Source organism: Phoxinus phoxinus, assembly GCF_949152265.1.
Source record: "Phoxinus phoxinus genome assembly, chromosome: 10".
NCBI classification, from domain to species: domain Eukaryota; kingdom Metazoa; phylum Chordata; class Actinopteri; order Cypriniformes; family Leuciscidae; genus Phoxinus; species Phoxinus phoxinus.
The window spans coordinates 3,693,458-3,712,573 of NC_136885.1; the positions used below are offsets into that span (position 1 = coordinate 3,693,458).

The 19,116-nt window shown below is 37.8% G+C and overlaps 1 protein-coding gene across 2 annotated transcripts in view; it reads left to right on the forward strand.

Moving 5' to 3' along the window:
* Nucleotides 1-18,827, forward strand: part of hace1 (HECT domain and ankyrin repeat containing E3 ubiquitin protein ligase 1) — a 45,501-nt gene extending 26,674 nt beyond the window's left edge. Inside the window, exons 15-24 of one of the 2 annotated variants that reach the window (XM_079626186.1) lie at nucleotides 2,979-3,090; nucleotides 3,180-3,277; nucleotides 5,471-5,558; nucleotides 8,275-8,424; nucleotides 9,656-9,852; nucleotides 12,878-13,009; nucleotides 14,824-14,922; nucleotides 15,033-15,103; nucleotides 17,196-17,309; nucleotides 17,475-18,827. In XM_079626186.1, coding sequence (XP_079482312.1) covers nucleotides 2,979-3,090; nucleotides 3,180-3,277; nucleotides 5,471-5,558; nucleotides 8,275-8,424; nucleotides 9,656-9,852; nucleotides 12,878-13,009; nucleotides 14,824-14,922; nucleotides 15,033-15,103; nucleotides 17,196-17,309; nucleotides 17,475-17,577 — 1,164 coding nt within the window. In that variant the 3' untranslated portion in view covers nucleotides 17,578-18,827. The remainder of the gene's footprint in view (nucleotides 1-2,978; nucleotides 3,091-3,179; nucleotides 3,278-5,470; nucleotides 5,559-8,274; nucleotides 8,425-9,655; nucleotides 9,853-12,877; nucleotides 13,010-14,823; nucleotides 14,923-15,032; nucleotides 15,104-17,195; nucleotides 17,310-17,474) is intronic. The other variant, XM_079626187.1, reaches the window with a different exon arrangement.
* Nucleotides 18,828-19,116: the final 289 nt, after the last annotated feature.

Below are 19,116 nucleotides of genomic sequence, written 5' to 3' on the forward strand. Positions count from 1 at the left end.
TTCATCATTCATCTGCATGCATTCGCTCAAATAGGAAGTGTACGCATAAAGGTCCATAAAATTGCTACAGCAAAATATGTTTAAAGTTTGAATTGTGTTAGAATTACACCATTAGACTGCTTGTCAAGCCAAGCCGAGCCTTGAAAAAAGCCTGAGAAACAGCACATCTCTGTTGGGAACAACGCGTTATGGACGCGTCACGTTGTTCAAGATAGAACAGAAAAGCATCAAGTAGCTGACTAATTAATAACTGGGTTCAACCCATGAATAGCTACACTATTTAGACTCTGACTGCTACACAGAGTTTTTAATTTGCTTTGCAAGATTTTATTTGCAGCATCGACCCCAGTACTAGTATTACACGCTGATGCTGAGGCTCGTACTGTTACATATTGTGTGGTCATTTGGGCTCATATTTGGTATTCTACATGACATTTATTTATGTCCTATTGCTATTTGTCACCGCGATTGTGCTTTAAAAGGCAAAATGTTCTGTAATTTAATGATTGTGTCCTTAAATTACACGATGTCCTAATAATTGCATTAAGTAGCCGCTACATCTGAAGTGCGGGCATCCGTTTACTATCAATGAATGCCCCGCGTCCAGTAACGTAAACACTATCACGAAGTATGATTTTTCAAGTAACCAGCACTAGTCAATAAGTAGACGATCAGAGCCGTTAAGAGTACGATTATGCAGACATGTCTGCAGCTAAGCAGATAGGGAATATGTGTTAACATTTCAAACATGCTAGTTTTACATTATTTGAAACTGCAGCGGCAGCAGTGAATAGACAGTGCCTATTTGCTTTTGACGCGCTGTGTCGCGCCTCTTGCCGGTGTAGAGACTGTTCATGATGCTCGGGATCTCTGATTATCATAATTCCCTGAGTGTATCCTGATGGAAATATAAAGAGGCCTTAAACTCCAACAATCTTTTGAAAACAGTGTTTTTACCACACACAGTTCAGCGCTACTAACATTACTGCTCCAGTGCTCCTTTCAAGGATGCAAGAAGAATCAGTTCCCGCCCCGAGTGTAAAGCCAAACGTGATTGGTTGAAGCAATAACGTGCTACGATTGGCCAGCTCGATGTGGCCGTTATCTGATTGGCTTGAGTACACGGTGGGTGGAGTCCACTTATTTGTGGATTTATCTGCACATCAACGCTAGAAGTGTTTCAAAATCCACAAATGCGTGAGGGGATTCACAAATGCACAGGAACCGATTCACAAATGTGTGCCGCGATTTACAAATGCACAGAAATCGGTTCACAAATAAATGCCAGGCAGAGTTGTGTTTGTAAAATTATAAAACATTTGTAAATATTTTATTTATTTGCAAATCTCATTTTATTTATTTGTGAATTTTATAATTTTTTGTGAAACTCTTTACATTTATTTGTGGATCTTAATCTATTTATTTGTGAATTCGATACATTTTTGTGAATCTCTTTACATTTATTTGTGAATATGAATCTATTTATTTGGAATATTGCAACAATAATAACCCCGTACTAACGGTATCGCTTTCAAAACCCGTGTTCAAAAACTTGCACTATGAAACCTACTTTACTGTGTGTGTAAATGAACGGCCAGAGCGCATTAAAGTTTTCTGCGTTCAGTTGAAAATGGTCTTATGTTAATAAATATAGATTTTTACAACAGAAATGAATCAATCAAAACTTACTTTACCTGGACAATGACTTTCTTCTAGATCTGCTGTACAGCCAAAACAATCTTTGTTGCATTAATTTCCTATAATCTCTGTAAAGCTGCTTTGAAACTATCTGTAAAAAGCACTACATAAATGAAGGTGACTTGACTTTGTATTTTGTTCTTTGATTAACAGTAATGACAGACAGCAACAGGTTTATTCGGCTGCCGTCACTTTAATACCGAATGCACGGATCCAATATAATGATAGCCATCAGTTTTCATTCTCAATTGACCGTTCGCAAAGACCCGCCCCCCTTAGTTACTGTCGCTATGTCCGACAAGCTACGCCGCTCTCACACACACACACATGCCATGTTCTCACGCAGTGAAAAATACATCGTGGAGCAGAGAGGACACTGACAACACACTGACAGACAGGACAGACCAGCTGATTTTTCGGTTACTTTTGATGTTAAACAAAGTCTCAACTTTCAAATTTGGTAATTTTTTAAAGAAATGTAAACAATAAATACCGTTTTGTGGCTCTTTAATGTGTGTGACAGAGCGCTGTGTCGCCTCAGTTAAAGCTGCTCGTGAACCGATCATCTCTTCCTTCTAGTTCATTTATAGCATCAAATAAACATGAATGAACATCAGAAGGAATGTTGTTTTAAGTTCAACTTCTCTTTTCAAGTTAAAATCTTCCCATGTTAATCTACTAACTCTGCTGACTGCTCTGTCGGACAAAATGGCGGATGGCGAAGTATGATTGGTCAGATAACCTGTCAATCAAACTCCCTGTCAATTGTTTGTTCATGTGAGCGACTGTGAGGATACTCACCAAGACGGGCATTTTTATCATAAGTTTACGTCTGCGTCCGTTCAATTACAAATCGACGAGAGAGAACATAATTCGGTGTTTGCGTGCTGCTCGGTGTGCTTGAATGTTTTAAAAGCACTTGAATGTTTAACCTGACAGGACCTTTGATGCTCTATGATGGTTAAACTTTGCGATTAATCAAATAATCATGTGCGTTTCGAACCGTGGTGCCTGGCCCGTACAGATTAGCTACGATCCCGGCTCATGACATCGCACGTCCTGCGATCATGTGACTCTTCATAATCGCGATACCGATGCTAAAAGAACATATGTGCAGCCGTAGTTTGACCTGCTGTGTGCTCGCATTGCATTGTTCAAGTGTTCAGGTCTGCATTTGCATCCGTGTGTGAAGTGTGTTTCTGGCCTAAGATTTCAGCAGTGCATCAAGACTGATGATCGTCGTCGTGTTTAACGGCTCTTTGTTTATCTCTCTTCCTCAGCCATTTAAAGACAGGTGTGAGTGGTTTTATGAACATCTTCTGGCCGGACAGCCTGACTCAGATATGGTTCACCGGCCGGTTAATGAAAATGACATTCTTCTTGTTCACAGAGGTAGAAGAATTTCCACATTATCTGTTAAAAGGATCCTTCACATTTCTCTCTCCACTTCCTTTATTCATGTTTTTATCTTCCTCTTTCAGACTCTATATTCCGCAGCAGCTGTGAGGTTGTGTCCAAGTCCTCCAATGAGAAACTCAAGCAAGGCATTGCCGTGCGGTTCCACGGTGAAGAGGGAATGGTGAGCTTGTTCATGTCACCCGGGAATATCTTTATCTTAAATCTTTTGGCACTTTCAGACATGCAGCCCTGTCAAAAGAGAGTAAACCACACACCAAACGAGGCCTCGTGACACGGATCCTACCACAGTTAGCGGTGTTGTTTGGCACAATGCAAAGTGGGAAAAGTGTCATAATGGCAACAACAAAAATACACTAGCAAGAGCTGTATAGCCAATATTTAGTAAATATTCTGTCTCCTCCACTGGATGAAAATAAACATAGGCGTGTTCGTAAGATGTAAATATGCGCATGTATCCGTTTGAAAAGATAGTGGGATTCAAGTGTTTGCCTAATAATGTTTCCTCCTATGGTCTACACCACCCTTCCAATCACATAAACATTTAATTTGGATCATGCACATCAGATTGGTTGAGGTGTTTACGGTTTACATTAGAGAGGATAGTTCCCCCAAAAATGTTAAATTCTCTCATCATTTAATATTAATATATTTTAAAACTCACCCTCAAGTTGTTCCAAACCTGTGTACGTTTCTTTGTTCTGCTAAACGCATAATAAGATATTTTGAAGAACGTTTGTATCCAAACAGTTGTGTGGCAGCATTGACTTCCATTATGGAGATCGCTGGGGTGTTTGGTGACCAGCATTCTTCAAAATATCTTCTTTTGTGTTTAGCAGAACAAAGACGCTTACAGGTTTGGAAACAGGTTTGGAACACCTTGAGAGCGAGTAAATGATGATGGAATTTGACATTGTTGGGTGGATTGTCCCTTTAAGGCTTTTCAATCCGGCATTATTATTGCTTGATTTTACTCCACTAAAAAGTCGTGTCATAAACTTTTTGCGGAAGAAAGCAGTCCGCTTGTTTTAGATTATTTTATCTCTGGAGGTTTTGATGCAAGGATCTTATGCAAGCTTGTTTCCGCCAACGAATACAACATTTTAAAAGATAATTGCGAGTTTATATCTCGCAATTCTGACTTTACAACTCGCAATTCTGACTTTATAACTCGCAATTCTGACTTTATAACTCGCAATTCTGACTTTATAACTCGCAATTCTGACTTTTTAACTCGCAATTCTGACTTTATATCTCACAATTCTGACTTTACAACTCGCAATTCTGACTTTATAACTCGCAATTCTGACTTTATATCTCACAATTCTGACTTTATATCTCGCAATTCTGACTTTATATCTCACAATTCTGACTTTATATCTCACAATTCTGACTTTATATCTCACAATTCTGACTTTACAACTCGCAATTCTGACTTTATAACTCGCAATTCTGACTTTATATCTCACAATTCTGACTTTATATCTCACAATTCTGACTTTATATCTCACAATTCTGACTTTATATCTCGCAATTCTGACTTTATAACTCGCAATTCTGACTTTATATCTCACAATTCTGACTTTATATCTCACAATTCTGACTTTATAACTCGCAATTCTGACTTTATATCTCACAATTCTGACTTTATATCTCACAATTCTGACTTTATATCTCGCAATTCTGACTTTATAACTCGCAATTCTGACTTTATAACTCGCAATTCTGACTTTATATCTCACAATTCTGACTTTATAACTCACAATTCTGACTTTATAACTCGCAATTCTGACTTTATATCTCACAATTCTGACTCTATAACTCACAATTCTGACTTTACAACTCACAATTCTGACTTTATATCTCACAATTCTGACTTTATATCTCACAATTCTGACTTTATAACTCACAATTCTGACTTTACAACTCGCAATTCTGACTTTATATCTCACAATTCTGACTCTATAACTCACAATTCTGACTTTATATCTCACAATTCTGACTTTATAACTCACAATTCTGACTTTACAACTCACAATTCTGACTTTATATCTCACAATTCTGACTTTATAACTCACAATTCTGACTTTGTAACTCGCAATTCTGACTTTATATCTCACAATTCTGACTCTATAACTCACAATTCTGACTTTACAACTCGCAATTCTGACTTTATATCTCGCAATTCTGACTTTATAACTCGCAATTCTGACTTTGTAACTCGCAATTGTGAGATATAATTTCGCAATTACCTTTTTTTTTGTTTGTTTTTTGTTTTGTTTGTTTTTGTCAAAAACAAGCTTCCATAAGATCCAGGGTTGATGTCATGAATATCTTTATTCTGTCTGTTTTTCAGGGTCAGGGTGTGGTCAGAGAGTGGTTTGACATCCTGTCCAATGAGATCATCAACCCGGACTATGCGCTGTTTACACAATCTGCCGATGGTAAATGACATCATCTCTAAAATGCAGTGTAGTTTAAATGCATGTCTCCCATGTCCGGATCCCACTAGCCAACTTGATATTGGTCAGCTGCTCTCCTGGAATATCTTCTCTTCTGTCTGTCACACTCATCAATTGATATGGAAATAATAGAGTGACATAAAAGTGTAAAGAAAAAAATAAGGATGCAATTCATAAAGTCCCCCTTTGAATGGGTGTGATATGGATTTGATTTTTTACGGTCATACAATACAAATTCTGGCCCGGCAAGCAATTCTGCGTTTAGAAGACGTCTAATAGCGTCCAAACACAGTCTAGGCAAAAACAAGGCAACATTTGGGCTTTCAGTGGAAATTTAATAGAAGTCTAAACCATATCCCAAGAATAGACTATAGTCATCAATTAGATAACAAAGAAATGCAATAAGTGAAGAAATGAAACCATCTTGTGATCACTGTTGACTTTGCTTACATGATGGAATATCAAACATCTCACAAGTTATTCTGGCAAAAAACGACACGTAACCAAATTCAAGGTTATTTTGGCTAGAAGTGTGTTACTCACATAGACTGTAAAAAAAGATGGACGACGCCCCTTCACTGTCTTCCATTGGTGAAAACTAAAGCCGCCAAAGTCCTAATATGGGGCTGACATCGAGCGCATATTTGGGACATGAGTCTGTGCAGTAGTGAGCGTGAAGTAAAGCCGTGATGTCAACGTCCCGCCCACACTCTCGCAGAAACCGTTAGTACAGTTTACTGCCGAACAACTCATTATCTCAGTGTGAAATAAACAGTGATGGACATAAATAAATTAAAGCTGAACCTCTAATCTCCTCCTGAAAATCCCCCAAAAAGTCAGTTGGTGCCTCAGTGACTTCGTTTAGAGAATCTGTCAATCACAGCTGTCAATCATGATGTCACATTCCTGTTTTTATAGCATCAAATAACTAACTAAAGACCCAACTTATTTGAAAAAATGAACAGTTAAGGCGAGACACTACAGGTGAATAGGGTACAATTTAAAAATAATAGATATCACCATGAAACTTCCTCAGTTGATTACTTACACAAGTTCATTAAAAAAATGTATTACAAGTTTTTGAAATGTGTATGTTTAATTATGCAAATTAGGCATTATCTCATTAAATATGCACACTCTTGCATATATTTTCGGTAGATAGATCTGAACATATGAATAAGCCAGGTGCAAAATTCTTTTTTCATTTTGATTACACACAAGATGAAAGAAGATGTTCAGAGGGATTTCAGGAGATATGCTTTCATTACCTAGGAAATCAAAATATACTGTCCATAGCCTTAAAAAATTGATTTTCGCCATATTTTTTGGATTAAAATGTCCCATAAATCAGGCCAGGAATGATTTATTAACAAATCCCTCTGAACATATCTTCAGAACACTGCTAAGTGTATAACTGGAGAGTTTGGTGTACATCGGTGCTACATAGGCTGAGATGTTTCTACTGGAGGATGACAAATAAACCATTTTGAGAAGAAGGCATTTAAAGATTTGTAATGTAAAAAATCATACTTTTTTAGTAGAAACAACTATTTACTGACACAATATCTTATCAAATAATTAGCAACAACAATACAAACCACCTAAATCACATCAAAACTTATAAACACAGCATTTATGGCCTTCAACTGAGCAGAAAAACAGTCAAAAACACACATCTAAGTGTCAGAGCGCGTCACGTGATGCATCTGAACCAATCACGCTGTCAGAAATTGACATCAGCCAATGAGATTACGCTTTTAGGGTTAAATGCCCATTTTACTTTCACGATTGGTTGCTGATTAAAAGGAAATGACCATATTTGGATCCGACAGCATTGTAAAGGAGAGAGAGAGAGCTTTCCAGACGTGTGCGTGATTAAAAGGAAGCAGAGAGAGATCGCGGAGCAGCGCGTTGATTTATAACGACAACTTTTGTTGAATTGCGGAGAAATCTACAGACGCAAATAGACAAAGTGTAGTAAAATAAAGACCTAAATGTGTATTTTGGACTTTTTTTCACCACAAGTCTGAAAGAAGACATGTTATTGAAGACAAATAGCCCAAAATCTCAAAATTGACCAGTGAAAAAAAAACGATGTTTTTGCCTGCCGTGTCTCGCCTTAAATTTACATCAGCATGAAAAAACTACCTAAAATGACAGTAAACATCTTTGGAAAATGTTTTATTTGATTGTTTAGTTTCCATCACGTTCATTAGACTTCATGGGGAGGTGGGGTTTGTGACCTATACTGGGACCAGCCCCCGGGTTACTCATACTCATAGCTGGACTATAGCGGGTGTATAGTTAACGGAGACGGTGAAGTGACGGCTATTGCTTGCTGGGGGGGATCTGAGCCAGACAAGACAGAGACGGCTTCTCTCGGTGTGGGGGAAGCTCATTGGTCACTGTCAAAGGGCAGCGTGATGATGTCTGAGGGTCTGCAGGGCCGCTGGGATTCGCTGAGGACATCATCATCACCCGCTGAGAGATGTGCACACGCAGGGATTGGCTCGGACTCTTCACTCTTTAAATGAATGACTTCAAATCAGCAAAGAGACATTGGCTAGTGGGAATCCGCCTTCAGAAGAATCCTCTCCTCTGGATTTATGCAGAAATAGATCACATTCCCTTCTCAGATACACTGTAGTGTTTAACATGTGCATGCATGGATTATATTATATATATATTTAATTTGCAGGTACCACGTTTCAACCCAACAGTAACTCCTCTGTAAATCCAGACCATCTGAACTACTTCCGATTTGCTGGTCAAATCCTGGGTCTGGCTCTCTATCATCGACAGCTGGTGAACATCTACTTCACACGCTCCTTTTACAAGCACATACTGGGTAACACACTCCACTCTCAGAGTCCTTCTGTATCCGCACAGTTCTTCTGACATCGACTCTGCTTGTTGAACACTTGCATGCACATGTGTACAGATGAACGTGTGTAGACATGCTTGATACGCTTAAATCAAGTGAGTGAACTCAAGACATGGTCATCAGGGTTTGAAATGAACACCCGCCAAATGCGGGAAAAAAATCAACTGTGGCGCGTAACGCTGTCAAATCACGAGCCAATCTGGCGGGTTACTAAACTTATTATGTTTGCTCGCATTGCTGGGGAAGTTTGTGTAAGACAAATCTGAGCAGATTTAGTGCAAATACTGAACTCGTGAGTCTTCATGATATATTAGATACAGCGTATAGCGCAGAATCACGTCACAACACAACACAACGGTGCGCTTGTTCATTTGCATTAGAGCAATAGCTAAGATTAACAGATTTTCCAACATCTTTGGATGTTCTTTGTACTGTATTGATCTGTCCACCTAAAATACATCTTTGGTGATGAGGATGAAAGAGGAGGAGATGCTGGATGTCAGGAATTGAATGAATGTATGCAATCAATTTTATTATATATACATGTATATGGTGAAACTGGAAAAATTAGAATATGGTGCAAAAGTTCATTTATTTCAGTAATTCAACTTAAAAAGTTAAAAGTTATTATATAGACTCATTACATGCAAGCCTTTATTTGTTATATTTATTATGATTATGGCTTACAGCTTATGAAAACCCCAAATTCAAAATTAGAATATTGTGAAAAGGTTTTCATAAGCTGTAATCATCAAAATTATATTAAATAAAGTCTTGAAATATCTCACTTTGCATGTAATGAGTCTATATAATATATTAGTTTCACTTTTTAAGTTGAATTACTGAAATAAATGAACGTTTGCACCATATTCAAATTTGCCAGTTTCACCTGTGTATATATAAAGCTGTGACATAGTTAATCTTTTTTTTTTTTTTAATCTTTTTTTTTTATATAGTGGGCTAGTAGAAGTTCTGAATGGCCGGTAACTTAAACATTTAGTACCCTGATGGTCATTGTCATTACGCATGATTACAAGCACAAGAACCAGGAATTGTCATATGCATCATGTACCCATTAAGCCACACACTGATTAAGCCAGAAGTACAGTTGTAGAGTGGGAAAGTAATGTGCATGTAAACGAGTGTCTGATAATGTGTCACGTGTTAACATGTGTCACGTGTGTGATCTTTGCAGGCATCCCAGTGAGCTATCAGGATGTGTCGTCCATTGACCCGGAGTATGCTAAAAATCTTCAGTGGATCCTGGACAATGACATCAGTGATCTTGGCCTTGAGCTCACCTTTTCCGTGGAGACGGATGTGTTCGGGAACATGGAAGAGTTCCCGCTCAAACCGGGAGGAACTGCCATTCAGGTCACACAAGACAACAAGGTAATATAGCCTATGTACAGCACTTATATACATATATATTTATCAGTTAGAAGTGTCTCAGTTCACTTTTTATAGTCAAGTAAACTATATATATATATATTTATACAGTGTATATGTGAGTCGAGAAAAATCCTGATTTGTCATTTAGAGCATTTATTTGCCGAAAATAGCAATTGGTTAAAATGGTAACACTTTACACTAAGGTTTATTAGTTAACATTAGCTAACATTACATAATATAACACATAGATAACATTAGTTAACATTATTACATGGCTTGGTTGAATTATAATGTAGAATGCGGTCGTTGTTTCTTGATGATAACCGCTGCTAAGTATAACACACCGTTGCCATGAAAAACAGAGCGTTGCCTTGCCATGGACACAGTGTTCTTTAACGGAAGCAATACAATCGTTTTTAAATCAATAAACTCCTTTTTAAATCAATATTTTGTGTCAAATGATTGATTGATTTGATAGGTAGCCATGTAATATGCCGGATAATGTATAGCGAGGCGGTTGTTATAGCGCTATAACAACCGCCTCGCTATACATTATCCCTTACTTAGTTAGTATGAACTACCTTAGTTAGCATGAACTAAGACTGAACAATACTTCTACAGCATTTATCAATCTTAGTTTATATTAATTTCAACATTTACTAATACATTATTATTTATTCATTTATTTATTTGACAGGGACAGTGTACATTAATCAACATTGCTGCAAATGCACCAGAATTAGCCAAAAGGCTATTTTTCATCCGTTGTCCCTGGACAGATCTTAAAATTGTCTACCTTAAAAAACACAATAAGAAGATTACAGTGAACAATACAAATATAAAATGCAGTAAAACATATAACTCTTTAACCTGTTGATAAATACAGTGTACACGTTTACTATAATACAGACATTATGTTAAAAAAAAAGAATTAATATTATACACATTGACACAGCAGAGGCACACGTGACAGCAGGTTGGGTTGAGGGAAGATGCATATTCTTATTAAAATCAAAGGTTGTATTTAGAGATGCACCGATTGATCGGCTGGTGACCGGAATTGGCTGATTTCCACGTGATCGGCCATGAGCGGCGACCGGCCAGACATATGCTGGTCAAAATGCACTCGGGCACCGCATGATTAACATCGCGCAACATCAACATCACACATGCACACAGAACGCACATGTAGGAAACCTCGTGAATTACGGCCGTTTCACACCGCGACCGTGAGCGGCACATATTTTTTCTGTAGGTTGTATCTATTTTTGCTGCGCTGCCAGAGGTGGACAGTAACAAAGTACATTTACTTGAGTACTGTACTTAAGTACACTTTTTGAGTATCTGTACTTAACTTGAGTATTATTTTTTCTGGAAACTTTTACTTTAACTTCACTACATTTGAAAGACAAATATCGTACTTTTTACTCCACTACATTTCTGTCAAGGACCTTGAGTAGAAAGTAGTAACGTCAGGGATGATTTTGGTTGCTGGAGTTGCATTTTGGTTGGAAATGAAAGTCTGGTTGACGTCAGAACTCGACCAATGTTGGTTTCTGACGTCAACCGATTTTCAACCACAATACAACGTCTGTCCAACGTTGGAGATTAACGTCAATCTGACATTGGATTCTGACATCAACATGATTTTAATTTTCAACGTTGGGTTTGGTCTTCTAAATGCAAATTTTGTCATTGTTTTGGAGCACACTAGCTTATAGATAACAGTAAGGCTAACATATTCATACTAAAAGCCAAAAAACTGGGAACAGCCATTTGTGTGTCCCAAACCATTGTGGACGTTATTGAGTGACTTATTCAATCCCACGACTGGAACTGTGTTCTAGAAATAAATGTGATATTGATATGACGGTAGGCAGGCAGAGATTCAGAGGCATAAGGTACTGTAAATGGGTTATTACATGCTACAATGCAACAATAATAAAACAATGAATTGACATTTACTTTTATACTTAAGTACTTTTAAAAATGAGTACTTCTGTACTTTTACTTAAGTAAAAATCTGTCTTTACAACTTTTACTTGTAACGGAGTAATATTTGACCAGTAGTATCTGTACTTTTACTCAAGTAAGGAAGTTCTGTACTTTTTCCACCCCTGTGCGCTGCTCATGCTCAATTAAAGTGAAAGCACACTTTTGATGGACAAAATAAATATGATTTCACACAAAAAGTGCCCAAACTGTACAGAATTTGCATGTCTAGTGTGTTTTAACAAGAACTAGAGTAGAAAATGAAGACTAAAAAATATTTATAGAAAATTTACCCATTAAACTTGTTTTTATTCTTCAGTTCGGTAAAAGTATATTGTGTTTTATTGAAAAAAATATATATTTGTGTGTGCTGTAAAGTGGTTAGAAAAATAATCATCGGAATCGGCTAAAATTGGTATCGGCAGCTCAAACTCAATGAAAAATCGGAATCGGCCTAGAAAATTGTAATCGGTGCATCTCTAGTTGTATTTGTTACATTAGTTAATGCACTGTGAACTAACATGAACAAAAAATTAACAGCTGTATTTTTATTAACTAACATTAACTAAGGTTAATAAATACTGTTAGAAAATTGCTCATTGTTACTTCATGTTCAATACATTAACTAATGATAACTAATGAACCTTATTGTAGTGTTACTGTTTTAGTGTTACTAAAAACATATCTGTGGCATGTCTAAATCAAACCTCTGGAATAATCTGTAGAGAACATTGGGGTAAGATGAGCCAGTTATCAGGCTAGTTAATATTCATACCATTTGAAGCTAGTTGTGTCTCTTTGAGATTCCACAAATCATGTTTTAAATAATTTCCCTCATTAAAACCTTTTACACATGAATTCAAAGGTACTTTAGAAAAATATGAATTTTGATTTTCAAAAAGCAGTTTAAATCATTTACATGAGTTTTCTGTTAGTGGTATTCAGTCATGGAAGACTGCGGAGTACAAAGCGCTCTGGATGGTTGTGCAGAAGTGAGTGATGGCTTGATTTGTGCTGTTTCTGTGTGTGTCAGGAGGAGTATGTGCAGCTGGTGACGGAGCTCAGGATGACCCGAGCCATTCAGCCTCAGATCAATGCTTTCCTGCAGGGCTTTCACACTTTCATCCTTCCCTCGCTCATACAGCTCTTTGATGAATATGAGCTGGTCAGTGGATTCCTCCTCTCATCTCTGCATGAGACTCCTGCAAAATCTCTTTATATTCTCATGTTGCATTTTTCATTTGGAGTTTCTCTCTGCTTTTTGTCTCTCTGAAGAAAAAAACAACAATCATAGTATGTTTTGTAGTATGGGTTAAGACGATAGAGCTGAGCACCAGGGGAATGAGCAGGTGAATTAGTTATTTGTATATATATATATATATATATACGATTAATCCACAACATAAAAATTATATTAGCACTTGCATTTGCACTGCTATTGCTGTGAATGCACAAGTAAACTGGAATCAAGACGCACGGTTTCTTAACCAGACGCGATGCAATGAGATTCCAGCGACAAGCAAAATCGGTCAAAAACCACAGCCAATCAGAAGAGTGAGTGGGCGGAGTCTCTGCAAGAGCAATGCACTCGTAACCAAATCAACTAAAAATCACAGCCAATCAGAAGAGTGTGTGGGCGGAGTCTCTCCAAGTGCACTGCACACGCAACCAAATCAATTAAAAACCACAGCCAATCAGAAGAGCATGTGGGCGGAGTCTCTGCAAGCGCACTGCACACGCAACCAAATCAATTAAAAATCACAGCCAATCAGAAGAGTGTGTGGGCGGAGTCTCCAAGTGCACTACACTCAACCAAATCAATTAAAAACAGCAGCCAATCAGAAGAGCATGTGGGCGGAGTCTCTGCAAGCGCACTGCACTCGCAAACAAATCAATCAAAAATCACAGCCAATCAGAAGAGTGTGTGGGCGGAGTCTCTCCAAGTGCACTACACTCAACCAAATCAATTAAAAATCACAGCCAATCAGAAGAGCATGTGGAGTCTCTGCAAGAGCACTGCACTCGTAACCAAATCAATTAAAAACCACAGCCAATCAGAAGAGTGAGTGGGCGGAGTCTCTGCAAGAGCACTGCACTCGTAACCAAATCAATTAAAAACCACAGCCAATCAGAAGAGTGAGTGGGCGGAGTCTCTGCAAGAGCACTGCACTCGTAACCAAATCAATTAAAAATCACAGCCAATCAGAAGAGTGTGTGGGCGGAGTCTCTCCAAGTGCACTACACTCAACCAAATCAATTAAAAATCACAGCCAATCAGAAGAGCATGTGGGCGGAGTCTCTGCAAGCGCACTGCACTCGCAACCAAATCAATTAAAAATCACAGCCAATCAGAAGAGCATGTGGAGTCTCTCTGCAAGAGCACCACATAATTTTAACATTAAAAATAGATACTGAGTGACTGAAACGGTCTTTGTCAAAGAATACTCATGTTTGTTCAAACTTGTTTTACAGTTTAAACGGTTTTGTTTAATATCTAAGGCAAATTATCCATTATAGCTTTCAGTATAGTTGCAAAGGTCATGCAAAATGATATTCAAGCTCACGTTCAAATCTTTTTACATTAAATCAACTTTTTTGATAAATATTTTACATGTTGATAATTGTTTATACATTTTTCAAAACCTCTGTAAATTAGGTAATTGCGCTGGTATATTGTGACGTATATCCGAGTGAAATGCTTCTGGAGCAAAAACAAATGAAGGGCGGGGCTTGATTTTGTCTGTGGGGATTTGATTGGATGGTTGTGGTTTGCTATTGGTGGCTCTTGTGTGAGTGACAGGTGGCCCCACCCTCGTTGTCAGAATATTAATATTTTGAAAGAACTGTTTCTTTAAAAGTTTAAGGCCGTGTCAGGAATGCCTAAATCAGAGCCTGTGTGTGTTTATCTGCTGCGGATGCTTGATGGTGTGTGTGTGTGTGTGTGTGTGTGTGTGTGTGTGTGTGTGTGTGTTTGAGTAGGAGCTACTGTTGTCAGGCATGCCTGAAATCGACGTGATGGACTGGAAGAGGAACACAGAGTACACTAGTGGCTATGACCTGCAGGAGCCTGTGATACAGGTATCCCAACATTGAAAACAATACACACAAATGCATCCGTTCACAAATATCTGCAGTTGTATAGTTTCCGCCAGACTACGGTTACAGACTAGCATGTGTTTCTGTTACAGTGGTTTTGGGAAGTGGTTGAAAATCTCACTCAAGAAGAAAGGGTCCTCCTCCTCCAGTTTGTTACAGGAAGGTACGTATCGATATTTCCTCATGCTGTGTTCAGGCACTTAAAACGGGAATGCTGTATGAATATTGTCAGGGAGGAAGTAACTATTGAGCATTTATAAGCTTTACGCTTACAGAGTACAATAGTGACTTAGTTCTTCCTGATACTAAGCTTTAAGTTTCTCTCTCTCTCCTAATTTTCTGCCTTAAAAGGAAAAATGGCGGATAAAAAGAGGGAAAAAATAAAAAGAGGGAGAAATCTTTGGTGTCACAATTTTAAGGATGGTTGCATGTTTTGTAAATCCATTACATGCCAAATGTTTAGTAATATGTTGAAAATATGTTTTTTTAATATATATATATTTAAAGGGGACCTATTATGCCCTAATTTCCAGAATGTTTTTGATGTGCTCTACTAGAACAGGTTTTCCTGCTTGAATGTTGATTATTTTCCTCATATTCTCCATTGTTGCGGCTCCTCTCTTCCCAGTCTGTCAGTAACACTGTTTACTTCCTGTCTCTCTGAAGCCCCTCCTCCTGTAAAGCACACTGTGCTCTGATTGGTCGGCTGCAGCAGTGTGTTGTGATTGGTCGAGCGCTTCGAGTGTGTTTGGGAAATGTCCCGCCCCTTACTATAACCGCCAGTTTAACACACTACTAACTAACTCAAACAGGCCCCGCCCCTTTATTCTGCGTATGAATTATTTAAATGAGAATATTGTGACGTGTTCGTTCCCGGAAGAAACTCAAGACTATAATGGAGGCGTTTCAGGAGTTCAGAAACACTGACACTGATATAGAGCTGGTAAGTCCCGCCCCTCCGTAAAACCCCGCTGGACCTCAAAGTTGAAAAAGCGTCAATGCAAGTGAATGGGAGAAAATAATTATTTTCTGGTCCCGTTCGAATTGTGCCATGAATGTAAACATATGTTGTCTGTGAATTTTTTATATAATCTTTCGTGTGAAGAATGCGACAATTTAGCGGGTAGAAGTTTGATACGGGTAGACTTTGTGTGAGAGCACTTTGTGGACTACAACTCTTCGCTGCTGTCGACGCGTTTGAAACGTCAACACCACTAGCACACGGCTCTAGCTCACGGATCCCGCTAGACATGGCTGTGTCTTTGGTGCACTTCACCGCCTTCTTTCAGGGAGAGGACAAAATCGTTGAGGTTGGCGAAAACCACGGGTAAGTCAACTTTATGGGGTGACGTCACATAGGCGACATGTAGTCTTTCTCGTTATGTCTTTTCCACAACTGCTAGCCGACGAATCATACCATATACTGTCAAACTTGTAACATGAAAGATTATATAAAAAATTCACAGACAACATATGTTCACATTCATGGCACAATTCAAACGGGACCAGAAAATAATTATTTTCTCCCATTCACTTGCATTGACGCTTTTTCAACTTTGAGGTCCAGCGGGGTTTTACGGAGGGGGCGGGACTTACCAGCTCTATAGAGAATCTTAGAGAATCTCCTTCATTTTACATAACTGTTATTTTCTTGACATAACTGTGAAATATTGTTAACATTAGCTATTACAGTTATTCCCTGTTAAAATAGTGCATTTTAGTGTTTAATTTCCTTCCCAATTGAATTGAAATTGAATGGAATTGAAAACAATTAAACCTTGTTATAGCAGAAAAAATTATGGAAATGAATAATAAAGAAAGAAAAGTTCTATATAAAGTTTTTTTTTTTTACTTTGCTAAAAATATTTGATAGACTACAAATACCTTTTTTTTGTGAGGAAAGTCACATATGTACAATAGTAATAATAACACTTATATAATTACAAATGATGTAAATCCCGGATACAGTAATCCGAAAAAACGCATGAACAATTATGAATTTACACGATTTAAGACTGATCTAAGTAACCGCCAGTTTCAACACACAACTAACTAACTCAACCAGGCCCCGCCCCTGCATATTAATTATGTAAATGAGGAATATTGTGTGTTCCTCATTTAAATAATGCAGTGGAGGCGTTTCGGAGGAGTTCAGAAACACTGACACTGATGTAGAGAAGAACTGCAGCTTTGCCGAGCTTTTTTTAGGCTCAAACAGCCAACATAATCCCCTTTTTTCTTTCTTTGTCTAACAGTTCAAGAGTCCCTCACGGAGGATTTGCTTTTCTGATGGGCGGCAGTGGTCTCCAGAAGTTTACTATCGCCGCTGTGCCCTACACATCAAACCTACTGCCTACCTCCAGCACATGGTGAGACTGGGCCACTAGAGGGCACTGTGGCTCTTCCCGTGTTCCCGAGCTGCTTTAGAACAGAGCGATGAACAACGGGGACAGGAACAAAGAATAACAAATAAAGTAATGAAACCAGTGTGACTCACAATGTAGCATCACTTACCTATCTCTCTGTTCTCCCAGCATTAACATGCTGAAACTCCCAGAATACCCCAGCAAGGACGTCCTGCGTGATCGTTTGCTGGTTGCACTGCATTGTGGGAGTTACGGATACACCATGGCGTGACGCAGGCTTTCGCGTTTGCTGAGACTTCTGCTGTATGGACACACAACGCACACGTGACTCAGTTCAGGGATTCTTCAACTCTACAATTCAAAAGCCTTTAAACATCTGAGAGTCGATGAGAAGGACATCAGCGGGAGACGACACGCGTTCATCTATGGGTTCACGAGTAACTGACACTGAGGCTGATTTGCATGTATGAAAACAAGTCCAGGTCACATTTCACCATCAATTCGAAATAAGAAATTATATTTTGCATAAAGAAAATTAAGCCTTTTTAAGGCCTTTACGATTTATTTTATATATTCCCATTGCTGTAATCGTCATGTTTTCTGAATTACATCAAAAATCACTACTATTATTTTATTTTTTTAGTATTAAAATCAGCATAAATTACCAAGATAGATAAATACTTGACTTTTTGTTTGTTGTTTTTCCACAAAATCTAATTTGTCATAGAAATAGGCTGTGCATTTAAATGTATATTTTTTAATTTTTGGTGAAATATGACCCACATATGTTCTTGACCGGTTTCATGAGATTCACTCTTATGGCCTGTTGGATTCATTCATGCAAAAGACAGTTTTATTTTACGTTGATAACTGTATTCCAGGCTGTATTATTTCAGCTGCGTGTGTGTGTTTTGTGTGTGTGTGTGTGTGTGTGTGGATGCATGTGAGATGGTTGAATATTTATAGCTGATAAAGTCAACACATTATTGAAAATGGTTTTGTTTTTCTGTTGCATTGCTGTATTTGTCTCTCGTGGCACACTTTCACTTAGTGTTCTAGACTGTTTTTTACTCTCATGATTATTGTGCCATATATATTTTCCATGTACTCAAATGTATTTAGTTATATATATGGGGGTTGTCATCATAGTCCAAAAAAACTTTATTTTATATTTATGTCTAAATCGTTTCTGTGCAATTAAGTTATTCTGTAAAAGTATCAAATAATGTGTTCGGGCTGTGCCAAATATTCTCACCAACAAATCATATAGTTTCCTCTTGTAAAACACAAATGGTTTTGAAAAGGGAAGTCAGATCATTTTAGGAATGTACAATATCTTTACTATTGGTTGTGAATTAAAGTGAAAATGTAGATTTATAAATCTATTTATTCTAATTTATCATTATAATTTGGGATTAAAATTAGTTTTTGTACTTGTAATAACGGAGTATACTGCACAATCTTTTGAATATTACAGGTGGGTATTAAACATATTAAAGTATGGATTTTATTACAAATGAAGCTAACTATTTGTTTGTGTTTAACCATTTTAGCAGGTTTCAAGTCATCTCCATTTATATAGCGCTTTTAACAATATAGATTGTATCAAAGCACAGTGATGATAGGAAATTACAGTAATAGATTGTTTGGGCTTTACAGCAGCTCTAGAATAAAGTTATTGTCCAGCTAAAGTTAGATTTGATTGATTCACTAGTTAATAAATTAGGGGCGCTAACACGACACCATTCTATCAGGAAACCCTTAAAGGTTGTATCAGCGATTTCAGGCCCAAACATAAATTATCACATTC